At 33.3% G+C, this 12,132-nt stretch overlaps 1 protein-coding gene across 2 annotated transcripts; it reads left to right on the forward strand.

The window, feature by feature from the left end:
* Nucleotides 1–8,417: 8,417 nt before the first annotated feature.
* On the forward strand, nucleotides 8,418–11,929 carry LOC133303044 (serine carboxypeptidase-like 45). Of its 2 annotated transcripts, none has more exons than XM_061502884.1 (10): nucleotides 8,418–8,645; nucleotides 9,358–9,462; nucleotides 9,743–9,838; nucleotides 9,984–10,076; nucleotides 10,155–10,225; nucleotides 10,321–10,605; nucleotides 10,711–10,835; nucleotides 11,261–11,353; nucleotides 11,481–11,598; nucleotides 11,687–11,929. In XM_061502884.1, the coding sequence occupies exons 1-10, from the start codon at nucleotides 8,420–8,422 to the stop codon at nucleotides 11,834–11,836; spliced, it is 1,362 nt and encodes a 453-aa protein (XP_061358868.1). In that variant the 5' UTR covers nucleotides 8,418–8,419; the 3' UTR covers nucleotides 11,837–11,929. The 2 variants fall into 2 exon arrangements, with proteins under 2 accessions (XP_061358868.1, XP_061358867.1); XM_061502883.1 differs by having other exon boundaries at nucleotides 10,321–10,603; nucleotides 10,700–10,835.
* The last annotated feature ends 203 nt before the right edge of the window (nucleotides 11,930–12,132 follow it).

Here is a 12,132-nt window from a genome sequence, read left to right on the forward strand (position 1 = left end):
TCCACTCCCTTTTTCATTACATGGCCGAAACACATACATAAAGGGTTTATTAGGTTTTCAAACCTCAATTCACCAACAAAGTGGCTCAATCCTATATAATATGGTTAAGGATCATTATCACACATCAAAATTCATTTGAGCAAACTTTCCACATGCATTTCTCACACATGGTCAAAATATGCACTCAAATGGTCTATAGGATTTTCATGCTTCCTAATGTCTATAATTGCATCTTTGCACATTTTATCAAACAATATACATCATTCATCAACAATATGCAAAGCCAACAAGCCTTTCACAACAATTTTCCATATTCATTGCCTAAAGGGTGTCTTAAGCTATTTAAACATCTTAAGCGTTCACAACCAACCAATTCAATCCATTCCACATAATATCATCTAGGATATGTTCTACATCAATCAAACTAACCTATGGCATTATTTCAACACTTTTTTTTACCTACAAGGTCGAAAACCACACAAGTGACACCTTAGGAAATTTCACAATCAAGGTAAGTATTTTTTACCTCAAAACTCAAGTATTTAATATTAACTTGGTCTCCCAATCCTCAAATGGTATCAAGCATGACTCCAAGCACCTTTCTCCTCTCTTGGTCGAAATGGTGATTTGGAGAGTAACCCAATATCCAACTCCTATGCAATCCTCTTGCTAATTTCCCACACAAGACCAAACAAGAAAAATAACCCAATATCAAACCATAAACCATTGAAACATATTCAAATTCAAAATTCCCTCCAAATGCCTTCACGAAAACCTATCTTAGAACTCAAAGAATCCACCAAGGAAATTAGGGTTTCTTACCTTAAACAACCAAAGGATCAATCTCCAAGCAATTGATCATCCAAAAATGCCACTTTTTCTTCATGGATGAATAGTAACTCGATCTAAAGATGAGAAAAAGATCTCTCTCTCTATAATGAACCCCACACAAAAATATGGGTATCAATATATTCCTCTCAAAATTTCTCAATTTTAACTTTGAAATCACTTGATTTGGAGGTCTAGAACTCAAGATATGAAAATTTGAAATATCTCTCTCTCCCCTTCCATGGGGAGCTCGGTTTTAGCTAGAGAAAAATGTATGAAAAGATGTTTGAATAGTGTTTTAAGCTTCACTTAAGTCACTTAAGTAGAATGTATAATACCCCTAACTTAAGAATTTAATTAATTACCTGTATTTAAGCATGTATAAGTGGGTAGAATTAAGTAAGAGGCTAAAATTAATGAGTTAAAAGCACTTTTGAGATAAAAAGTGCAGTCAGTGAGATTTTTGGGGTAAAAATATGTGTAGGCAAAAGTATTCAAAAAGTAAAAGTAAAGGTAAAAATATTATTGGAAATATTCTAGACCATTGGGTAGAATTTGGTAGTAAATGGAGGTGAATAAATAGATACATTTTTACCCAGTTAAAAACTACCTACCTATGTTAAGTGTTAAAACACACAAGTCTTTCCCCATTTTCTTCTTCTCCTTCGTGGGTTAGACAAAGAGAAAAGAGAGGGAGAAGCCATTGAAGGGAGCTCAAACCCTAGCTCTTTCATTCCTTCACCAAATCGATATGTTCTAAAGACTAAAGTGTGTCAAATTTCATCCTCTACAAAACCCATAGCTTGGTTCTAGTTGAGGGTCATTGTATTGAGAGATATCTCACCCTCTTCATTTCAAAAATTTGAGAGAGTTTGGAGTTTTGAGGGTTAGGAATGTGGCTTCCATACTCAAGAGGGGGGTGAATTGAGTATTACAAGATTTTCGCAAAAGCCCTCTTCTAGTTTCTAAATAATCATTTCAAACAAACTTTGATAAGTATAAAGCTAATCAATATATTAAGACAATCCATAATATATAATATATCACAATTATAGAACTTATACTAGCACATACAAGATATCAGAGAAGCAATTAAAGTGATAAAAATAAAGAGTTTAGAGTTTAGAGAATTGCAAACACAATATATCCTAGTTCGGTCACCACCACTTGTGACCTACGTCCAGACTGAAGCCGCTCGATCAACTCTTTCACTAATGGTCAAGCTTCACGGGTGCTTGACAAACCTTTACAATCTTCCAAGACTTCGGGTTCTTGGATACCTTTCAATCTCCAAGTTTACGGGTACTTGGTAACCTTACAATTCACTCCAAATTTACTTAGGTATTTGGCCACCTCTCAAACAATGGGTCTCACAACCCTTTCAACTCAAGAATACAAGGAGGAAAATATTTAGAAATGAATATACACTCCCAAAGTGTGGATATACAACTTGAAGCACTATGGATATATGAATTTTCAAGATATGAGTTCAAATATGTTTGATCTTTGAAAGATATGAAAGAATATACAAATGATAGTGTAGAAGCTCTCAAAGTATGCTTAATATGTGTAGGAATGATGCCCAATGTTTTTTGAGTCATTGGGAATGCATATATAGTGTTTTCATTGAAAACTAGCCGTTGAAAAACTAGCCGTTGGAAAACTAGCCGTTGGAAAACTAGCTGTTTATAGCTGTTGGGAAACTAGCCGTTTATAGCCGTTGGGATCTCATTTGAAAAACTAGCCGTTTTATAGCTATTTATAGCCGTTGATATCACCTTTGAAAAACTAGCCGTTTTATAGCCGTTGGGATCTGTTGCAGTGGCAATTGATTCCCAACTTGACAACAATGATATTGTTTTGTATTTTGGCTATAATTTGAGTTACACTTGTCAGATTGATGTGATTTTGGTCTCTTTGGAAAGATAAAAGAGAGATCTACAACTTTTATGAAGAACACAAGATCCAAATCCGTCATATTAGATACGAAAAATTGTATAGAAGGCAGCAGCGAAATTAAGCAACAAATTTTAAGTTCAAATGTGTTCTAGCTTGCTTCCAACTATTTTTTGTGAAAGATCTTGACTTGATAAATATGTTTTGAATTTATAAAATATGTCAAGGATCTTTTCCATGAATTTTTCAAATTTATTTCAAGTATATAAAGGTTATGATTATGAAATTTGAAAAACACATTTACTTTGAGAAAAACTTTGAGCTCATGCAATGCAATCTATCATATACCCTCACATATATTCTAAGTCCTAAAGATATATTCTAAATATGATTTTAGACCTAGCTTCATGTCTTGTGTCTTGGATCTTTTCTTGAACTTGATGTTTTGACTTGTTGGATATGACAATGCTTGACACTTTGTTGGTTTTGATCATTTTTCACCATGATTATGATATTGAGCTTCTCTTAGATGTTGTCCATGGTTAGTTGTCTTTGATCTTGTTATTGCTCTTCTAATTATTCCTTGTTGCTCTTGATCTAATGATCTTGCCACTTTGATATGACATCACTCTTCTTGTGTGGCTACATCATACATCTTCAATATCCACATATGGTTGATGCTTTTTGATCTTGATCAAATGATCTTGCCTTTTTGTCGTTGCCACTTTATTATCATCAAAACATATATTGTATCTACATTGAGTGCATTGGAGCTTGAACTTTTCTTCCTCTTGCACTTTATCATCTATGGTAAGTTTTCACCCTTTTCACTATTTTCCTCGATTTTTCATTAATCTACATTTTGGGTGAATACTGACCGAGAAATTCATCTATAGTGGGATGGATTTTGATGTGTTGGTATGTTGTTTTATATGTAGTTATGAACAAGGTGACCCTTGAGTAAAGAAAAAGCCATTGGAGAAAAAACCTAGTTTTGGTTTCAAGGGTAAGTTGAGTTAATGTCAAAATTATGAGTAATGTAGAATAATTGAGATCTTTGTCTAGTCTTGGACTTAGTATTTATGTGTGGATTGAGTTGATGAACATATCTCTTGCCTTGAATATAGGTTGTCTTGGTGTTGATTGGAGATTGTGTGGTTATTAGGAAAGGAAAGGGTAGAACGAAAGTTCAAGTGTAAGGTAAACCTTCAGACATTGGGGTTGATCCCCTTGAATGTTCCACTACACTCTGTTGAGGAGGGATGATTTATGAGATGTGATATGTAATGATGATAGTAAATGTATGCTCATGCATTGATTCATGCATCGATAGATATTATGATTGCTTAATGATCATTGACTGAAATTTGATTGTTAAGAGTAATCGAGGAATGGTTGATAGATGTAAAAATAATGAATGAGGTAATGGTTGAGGATTAGGATTGAGGTTATGTTGATAGTTGAGAGATGAGGTAGTGATTGATAAATGAGAAAAGGATTGAATAATCCTTGGGTCAGTCCAATGAATGTAACTAGTATGATGGATATGTGGTCTTCCTTGGAGCCAGCCCTAAGGGGACCTCCTTGTGGTCATTATCTAAGAGGAACAGCCCTTGAGGATCCCTATTGAAGCCATCATGCCAGTAAGGACTTCCCCTGGAAACAGCCCTATGAGGATCTTCAGGTGGTTTGTCTTACCCTTGGAAACAACCCTATGTAGATCTCCTTGGGGTGAGAGCCGAAGAGAGATAACCCTGTTGTGGATCTCTCTTGAAAGTGCCTAGTATTATGATGAGGATGATTAGTAGGGACTTCCCTTGAAAACAGCCCTATCTGGATCTCCATGTGATAAGAGCCTAAGAGAAACAACCCTTGAGGATCTCTTTTGGAAGCCCCTAGTGTGAGATTGTGGACTTTTCTTGGAAACAGCCCTATGCGGATCTCTTTGTGGTGAGCACCTAAGAGAAACAACCCTTTGAGAATCTCTCTTGGAAGTCCATGTGATGTTTATGGATAAGAATGTGTTAAGTTGTTGTTATTATGTGTTCACCGAAAGTGAACCTTAGGATGTAGTGATCTTCAAGGACCCCTGGTTTACTGTGACATATTCATATATCTCGTCCTATGCTATGGGGCATCATCTCAGGTACTGGTAGAGCTGAGGCTGAACGAGGCAAGAAGCATGAGTAGATTGTATCTGATAGCTGGATATTTTGGGTTGCATGCCATTTATAATTGTTATATGTGTAGGCTAATTGCACCATCATATGTATGTGTATTTATTTTGAGGTCACATGATGTATTTTGGAGGACTTGATACATGATCATTGTAGTAGTAATTGGTGTGTTGTATATGGTTAATTGCTTTGATCATGTTTATTTTGGTAGCTGAGTCATTTGGCATGTATATGAATTTTGGAAGAACATTGATGTAATTGAAACTTTAATATATTGATAAATATGAAGTTATGTTTATCATTTTATTTGCATGATGAATTGGTGGGCTTACCAAAAAAAAAAAGCTGGATTTGGATGGAACAAGATTATGAGGGTAATTGTTAAAGAAAAAATAAATATAAAAATGTAAGTAATAAAAAAGTAAACCACGTAACAGTTTATGAAATTTTTCCAAAATTTTACAATGTCAAATACGTGCCCAAAATAAGTTGCTTGTAAATATTGGATAAATATCATTCGGGGACATAACTTAAAGCAAAATCTTGGTGGAAATGATTTGCACAAAAGTCACTAACGCCAGAACCATACTCATCCTCACAAATGTCATGAATAATATATTATTGGATTTTGCTCTTTCACTAAAGCTTAATAGGGTCTAATGTGTAAGAAGAACTCAAGAAACTTAAAGCCCATTCAGCTTAGGGCTAGGAAAGATTCTACACGAGACCTACGCACCAAGATGGAATTGTGAAATGAGGATGATTCGGTAAGCATACCAATGTATTAGGTCTTAAACCGCTTCCGCATAAATCTAATAGTTCCTGCAATTGGTATCAGAGCCTTGGCTGTACATTGGTATGTGAATCTAGTTTCATTATTCGTGTAAAAAATTTGACACCTAGTGTTTTATGTTTATTGGTATATTTCGCATGAGTATCTTTATAATTCTTTTAATTAAAAATCAATTCTTTATTTGGTTTTAACTTTAATCCATGGTAGAAATTTTCTTATATTTTCTTGGATCGTAATAAAAAGACTAATCCTATATGATTAGGTTTCTTCCTTGAATTTTTATTTCAATTTTGTATATTTTTCTAAGTACATATATATGACGAGAAATTTTTTAGTGAAGACAGTGACCATTGACTCATCGCCCACCGTTTTAATTTCAAGACCAAATAGTGTTGCCTAACTTATGTAATTGTTTAATAGAGAGGTAGGAATAATTTGTGGAACAGCTAGCTTTAGGATATTGCTGCGGTGCAACTTACCTGAACTTTTCAAACTGACTGAGTTATGGGTCATATATATATATATATATATATATATATATATATATATATATATATATATATGGAGCAAGATATTCTTACACTGGTGTAAGAGTTAGAAGTCTTGCACTCAATCTTGACCATTGATCCACTTGTATCCAATGGCTCACATTACTAAAAAATTTGAGCCCTTAGATATAAATGGAATCAATAGACAAGATTAAGAATGTAACTTACACTGGTGTAAAATGATCCTATATATATGTAACGAGGTTATGTTCATTGGTTTGGACTCATAATCAATCTTATACGTAATAATATATTTATTTTTAATTTTCATATAACTATTTAATCTTAAATAGGTTAAATATATTATAGGATTGATTAGTCTCATTTAATAGAAGATATCTTATCTTTTATCACAGACACAACAAAGCATGGGCCCCAACCATTTATTAAAAAAAAAAAACAATGCACCCAAATCGATGTATCAGCTGGAAAGGAAACTTCTCTTCGATGACATAAGACTATCTTTTCCTATATATTATTAGGTACAAAATTTATTATAAACCTAAGTCTACATTAACACAATTCTTTATTTATTTTTTCTTATCTCCAAGAGTCATCAGTTGAAGTTGTGGCCCAGTCAACTCTTTTTTTTTTTTTGGGGGGGTGCTTTTAGACATTTATCTAGAAGCAAAAGAAAGAGAAATACCATTCTCCTCGTTGATGAAAATAAAAAGATAGGATAGAGGTGATGAGAATATGCTCAAAATTTTAAATAAGCCTTGATACTCATTTTTAAGCATTATGAACTACAAAATTAATAGAGTTTAAATTTTGTTCACAGAACAATTTGCAAAACAAGACAAAGGGGTAGGGGTGTAAATGAGTTAGGTCAGTCTACAGAGGTCTATGGCTTAACCTATATTAGGTTAGGCTTGGTCTATTACAAATAATAAAATAGAACAGGTCTATACTTTAAAAAAACCTATTTAGAAAACAGATCATAGGCTCTTTTGTATATATTGGGCCTATAAGCCTACACGCCGGCCTATATCAAATTATTTATTTTAAATAAAATAAATAAAATTATTATTTAAATAATTTTGAATAATAAAATAATATTATTTTAATTTTTTTCAATTGTTGAATGATGGCTTAAATATTTAGGCCAAGGCTTTTATTTTTTAAATATAGATTTTGTCAGATTTGTAATTTGGGGCTTACACAGGCTAATAGGCGGGGACAGATCCAATATTTTTTACACCGACCTGATCTATTTAAGCTAAAGTCTAACCTAACCTATTTACACTCCTACAAGGGAGCGGTTTTTTGTTGTTTTGGTGCAGCTATAGCAAGTGGTAAAAAGATATGGATCAAAACCATTAGCCTACTGGTGAGAAATATGTGTAATCATGTAATAGATTGTTTGTTCAATTTTTCAATATATAAAAAAAAAAATTTAAGAATAGAAATTTCCGACAAAGTGGGTGCAAACTTTTCTACGCCCAGTTTTCTTGACGCTGATTTGCAGGTTCAAATCAAAAGGAGAACCCGCGATTATGAAAAGGAAAAAGAGAAGATAAAGGCATATTTTCATTCATATATGTTTGAATTATTATAAATATTAACTTCTCTGCCATGTACCCGTTCAAACAAAACGAATAATTACCCAGGTCGTTAAATTTTGAATAAAATTTAATTGCAATGTCAATAAATTGAAACTTAAATTCGTCCCTTTTTGGAGGACTGTACCTAAATATCATATCTCACTGAGGATTGGTCTTAAAGCTATGTGAGTGGTGATACTTCATAAAAGACAAAAAAAAAATAAAAAAAATGAAATGAATTACTAAAGGACCTGTTTTATTTTTATTTTTTGAATTTATTTAAATGACATTGTTTTGCATTGTAATGTATTTCAATTCATGGTCGTCAAATATTAAGTGGGTGCCTGGATGGTCACACACGTCATAAGAAAAAACAACAAAAAGCCAGTGGCAACTTATAGAACCCGGAATTTCTAATGCAAGTTAAAATTTAAACGCAAGTAATTTGTTTCCAAGCGTGGACTATATAATTCCACCTTCACGCAAATTTTTATAGTAGGAATAGGACACAGTTTTATATTAGTAATAAGACAATCATTTATGCCTTTAATATAATAATCCTTTGCATTCAACCTTCATCCCCAATTAAACCAAAAACTTCTCACATCTTACATGCTCCCTAATACATTTACTATGATTGCAACAATAATTATTGTTGTTGCACTAACACTTGAAGGTGTGAGTTCAGTTCCAGAAGCTGATAAGATAAGCACTTTGCCGGGGCAGCCACCGGTCAAATTTGTGCAATATTCTGGTTACATAACCGTGGATGAGCAGCAGCAGAGAGCAATGTTTTACTACTTTGCTGAAGCAGAAGATGACCCTGCTTCCAAGCCATTAGTCCTTTGGTTGGCTGGAGGTATCTATCTTGTTATGTATCATATATGGAAAAAGTATTTCTAGATAAGATTATCTACGACTATCCCTTTTTAACTAAGTATGACCGGTCATACATAGTTATAACAATAAAGCTGTTCTTTTTTTCTCTCTCCTCAGACACTGTCGGCTGACGTGGCGGGGAGAGAAAATGCAATTTTTATGTATGACCGGTCATACTTACCTAAAAAGTTAATTGTAGACAACCTTATCTAAAGTGGCTGTAGAAATGTTTTCTCCATCATATATATATTTATATATATATATATATATATATATATATATATATATATATATATATTTTAAGAATATTGAAAATCAATTAAAGCAGCCTGAAGTTCAATAAAAGATCAAAGTTTTGCTTGAACAAATCCAGAATACAATCTGTTCTGATCTTCCGAATGCTTTTTGGCAAAGGAAAAAACATATCGTAGATTAACAATTGTTTTATGTATTTCAAAATTTCAATCTGATTTATTAAATCAAAAGTGTTTAATCTGTATTGATTGCAAATCTGCAAAAGACATTTTACAAAAAGATGTAAAGAATCTAGCATCTAAACCAAATTTTGCTAGAAGTATATATATATATATATATACACGTGATTTTGTTTATTTATTTATTTTGGACTCTGACTTAACCTTTTTAAACTGAATGAAGCAATTGAGATGCTTTCTTGGTTTTGATTTTTGAAGGGCCTGCTTGTTCGTCTGTGGGACTTGGAGCTTTTGAAGAGCATGGCCCTTTCAAACCGGGTGACAACAATGTTCTTTTGAAAAATGATTACAGTTGGAACAAAGGTGATATTCATAAACCCAACACATTTTTTAGTTTGTTTGGATAAATTACAACTCTGTAGTCGTAGATATAGGAATATGTAATTAAAAGTTCTAAACATCTCTGTATTAGGAAACTATAATTATCATATATATATATATTATTTAAAATAAGAAATAGAATACAAATATTCTTATTTATAATATTTCAGCCACAAATAACACTGTTTATGACGGGTCCAGAAATGTTAAGCTCATATATATATTTATCTAAAATTGCTTGCTGATTTCATCCATGTCACAGAGGCAAATATGCTATACTTAGAATCAACAGCTGGTGTTGGATTCTCCTACTCTACCAATACTTCTTTCTACGACTTAGTGAATGATGAAATTACAGGTTCTTTCACTTCATCTTCTGCACAATAGCATTTAGATAGTCACCAAAAGAATCACAGTTTAATATAAGGCTTAAGAATTTATCAACTTCTTGTCTTTTATTAGACATTTCTCAACAAGCTGATGACCCTCTCATTATTGTACAGCTAGGGACAATCTTGCTTTCCTACAGCGCTGGTTCACTGAATTCCCAGAGTACTCAAATAAAGACTTCTTCATTGCAGGGTCGAGCTATGCAGGTAGAACAATTGAGATAAATAAATAACGAATATATTCACTTTGAAACTGCAGTTAGGGTAATGGACACTTGTTTGCAGGTCATTATGTTCCACAACTTTCACAACTTATTGTTGAAACCAAGACCAAGTTCAATCTCAAGGGGATAGCTGTGAGTACAGAAGGGCAATTTTGAATAAATAAAAACTTAAGAAAGCACTTGGTTTATTTGAAAAGTAAAACTGGTTCTTGTGTTGATATTTGCAGATAGGGAATCCACTTCTGGAATTCAATACTGATGCAAACTCCAGAGCTGAGTTCCTTTGGTCCCACGGACTGATATCAGATGCAACTTACGAATTATTCACTAGAGCCTGCAACTATTCCACAATATTTAGGATTACGCGAATTCAAAATAGGAATCTTAGTGGAGTTTGTGCAAGAGTAAATAAGCTTGTTTCTACTGAGGTTAACAAATATACAGATACATTTGATGTCACTCTTGATGTCTGTTTGTCATCAGTCGATCAACAGGCTTATGCACTTAATCTGGTGAGCTAGCTTAATACATATTTTGCATAGCCATCTTAATTCTTTTATTTATTTTTTATTCCCCAAGTTATTATTCATTTCATATTTTCTTTGTCTATGGTGCAGCAAAAGACAGAGAAGATAGATGTTTGTGTGGAAGATAAAACAACGACATACTTAAACAGGAAAGAAGTGCAGAAAGCTCTCCATGCTAAGCTTGTTGGAGTCACCAAATGGTCATCTTGCAGCGAGTAAGTTTTATTGCTCCAAAGATGACATATACTAGAGTGCTTTATGGATGCAATATTTAAATTTACAAAGAAAAGGAAAAGTAAAGTGCAAGATTTACCCGAACTAATAGTAACTATTTGATCTCATTGGTTTTGTCAAAAGTCAAAACATTTTCGTTAGATTTGCTTTCTTCCCATTTTCTCAAATATGGTAAATATTTCACTTAAGCATTTAGCAACATAAGACAGTTAATTCTAACAAAAGATTTTCGATATAGGTATTTTTACCTTAGTTTAGGGTCCTTATTTTTACCTTATCTTCAAACATGTTTCCCAGTTTAGCATTCTTTAGCAAGTCAGTTTTTTCTTTCCCTATGTTTCCATACTTTGTCACCTTTTTTCTTGGAATTATATCTCTTGCCAACATTATCTACCTTGTGTTACAGAGTTGTCCATTATGACTATGAGAATTTTGAGATACCAACAATTCCTATTCTAGGGTCACTTGTTAAGTCTGGCATCCGGGTTCTTGTATACAGGTTTGTGTATTTATTCAATCATCCAAATTTAGCTAACTCCATACTTTACTTTACTTACCTAGCATGATTCTGCAAGGCATAACATTTTAAAAGCAAACAAAATTCTTTCTCTCTAATCTCTTTGCAGTGGAGATCAAGATTCAGTCGTCCCATTGCTATCATCGCGATCACTAGTGAACGGATTAGCCAAAGAACTTGGACTGAATACAACAGTGGCCTATAGAGCCTGGTTTGAGGGAAAACAGGTTAATACTTGTAATGCAATAGATCCTGAAAATATTGAATACATGTATGCACTGTCATTTCACTCAACATTTATTTGGTGTATTTCAGGTAGCAGGATGGACACAGGTATATGGAGACATATTATCATATGCAACCATAAGAGGAGCATCTCATTCGCCTCCCTTAACTCAACCAGAGAGATCACTAGTGCTATTTAAAGCATTTCTGGAAGGAAAGCCACTACCAACAATTATCTAAAATATGAATAGATTTAACAACAATTGTGTTCCAATGTACCACAATAAGTAGAAATCCTTCTAAGCTTCTCACGGAAACTGATTATTATTTCATCACCTTTTGATTGTTATCTTTGTTCTTTCAATTTTGTTGTTTTCTTTATGAACAATGAGTTAATGGTGTGCACTGGCTTTGGCTATATGGATTCAAATCATCTATCCTTCTTACCCATCACGTTTTTTCCAAGACTAAAGTATTGCTGTACATGTCTTGGTCTTAGAGGGAAGTATTATTCACCGTATTAAGTTATGGAATTT

Source organism: Gastrolobium bilobum, unplaced genomic scaffold (genome assembly GCF_033153095.1).
Source record: "Gastrolobium bilobum isolate Gb01-03AN ecotype WA unplaced genomic scaffold, APGP_CSIRO_Gbil_v1 utg3880, whole genome shotgun sequence".
Classification (NCBI taxonomy): Eukaryota; Viridiplantae; Streptophyta; class Magnoliopsida; order Fabales; family Fabaceae; genus Gastrolobium; species Gastrolobium bilobum.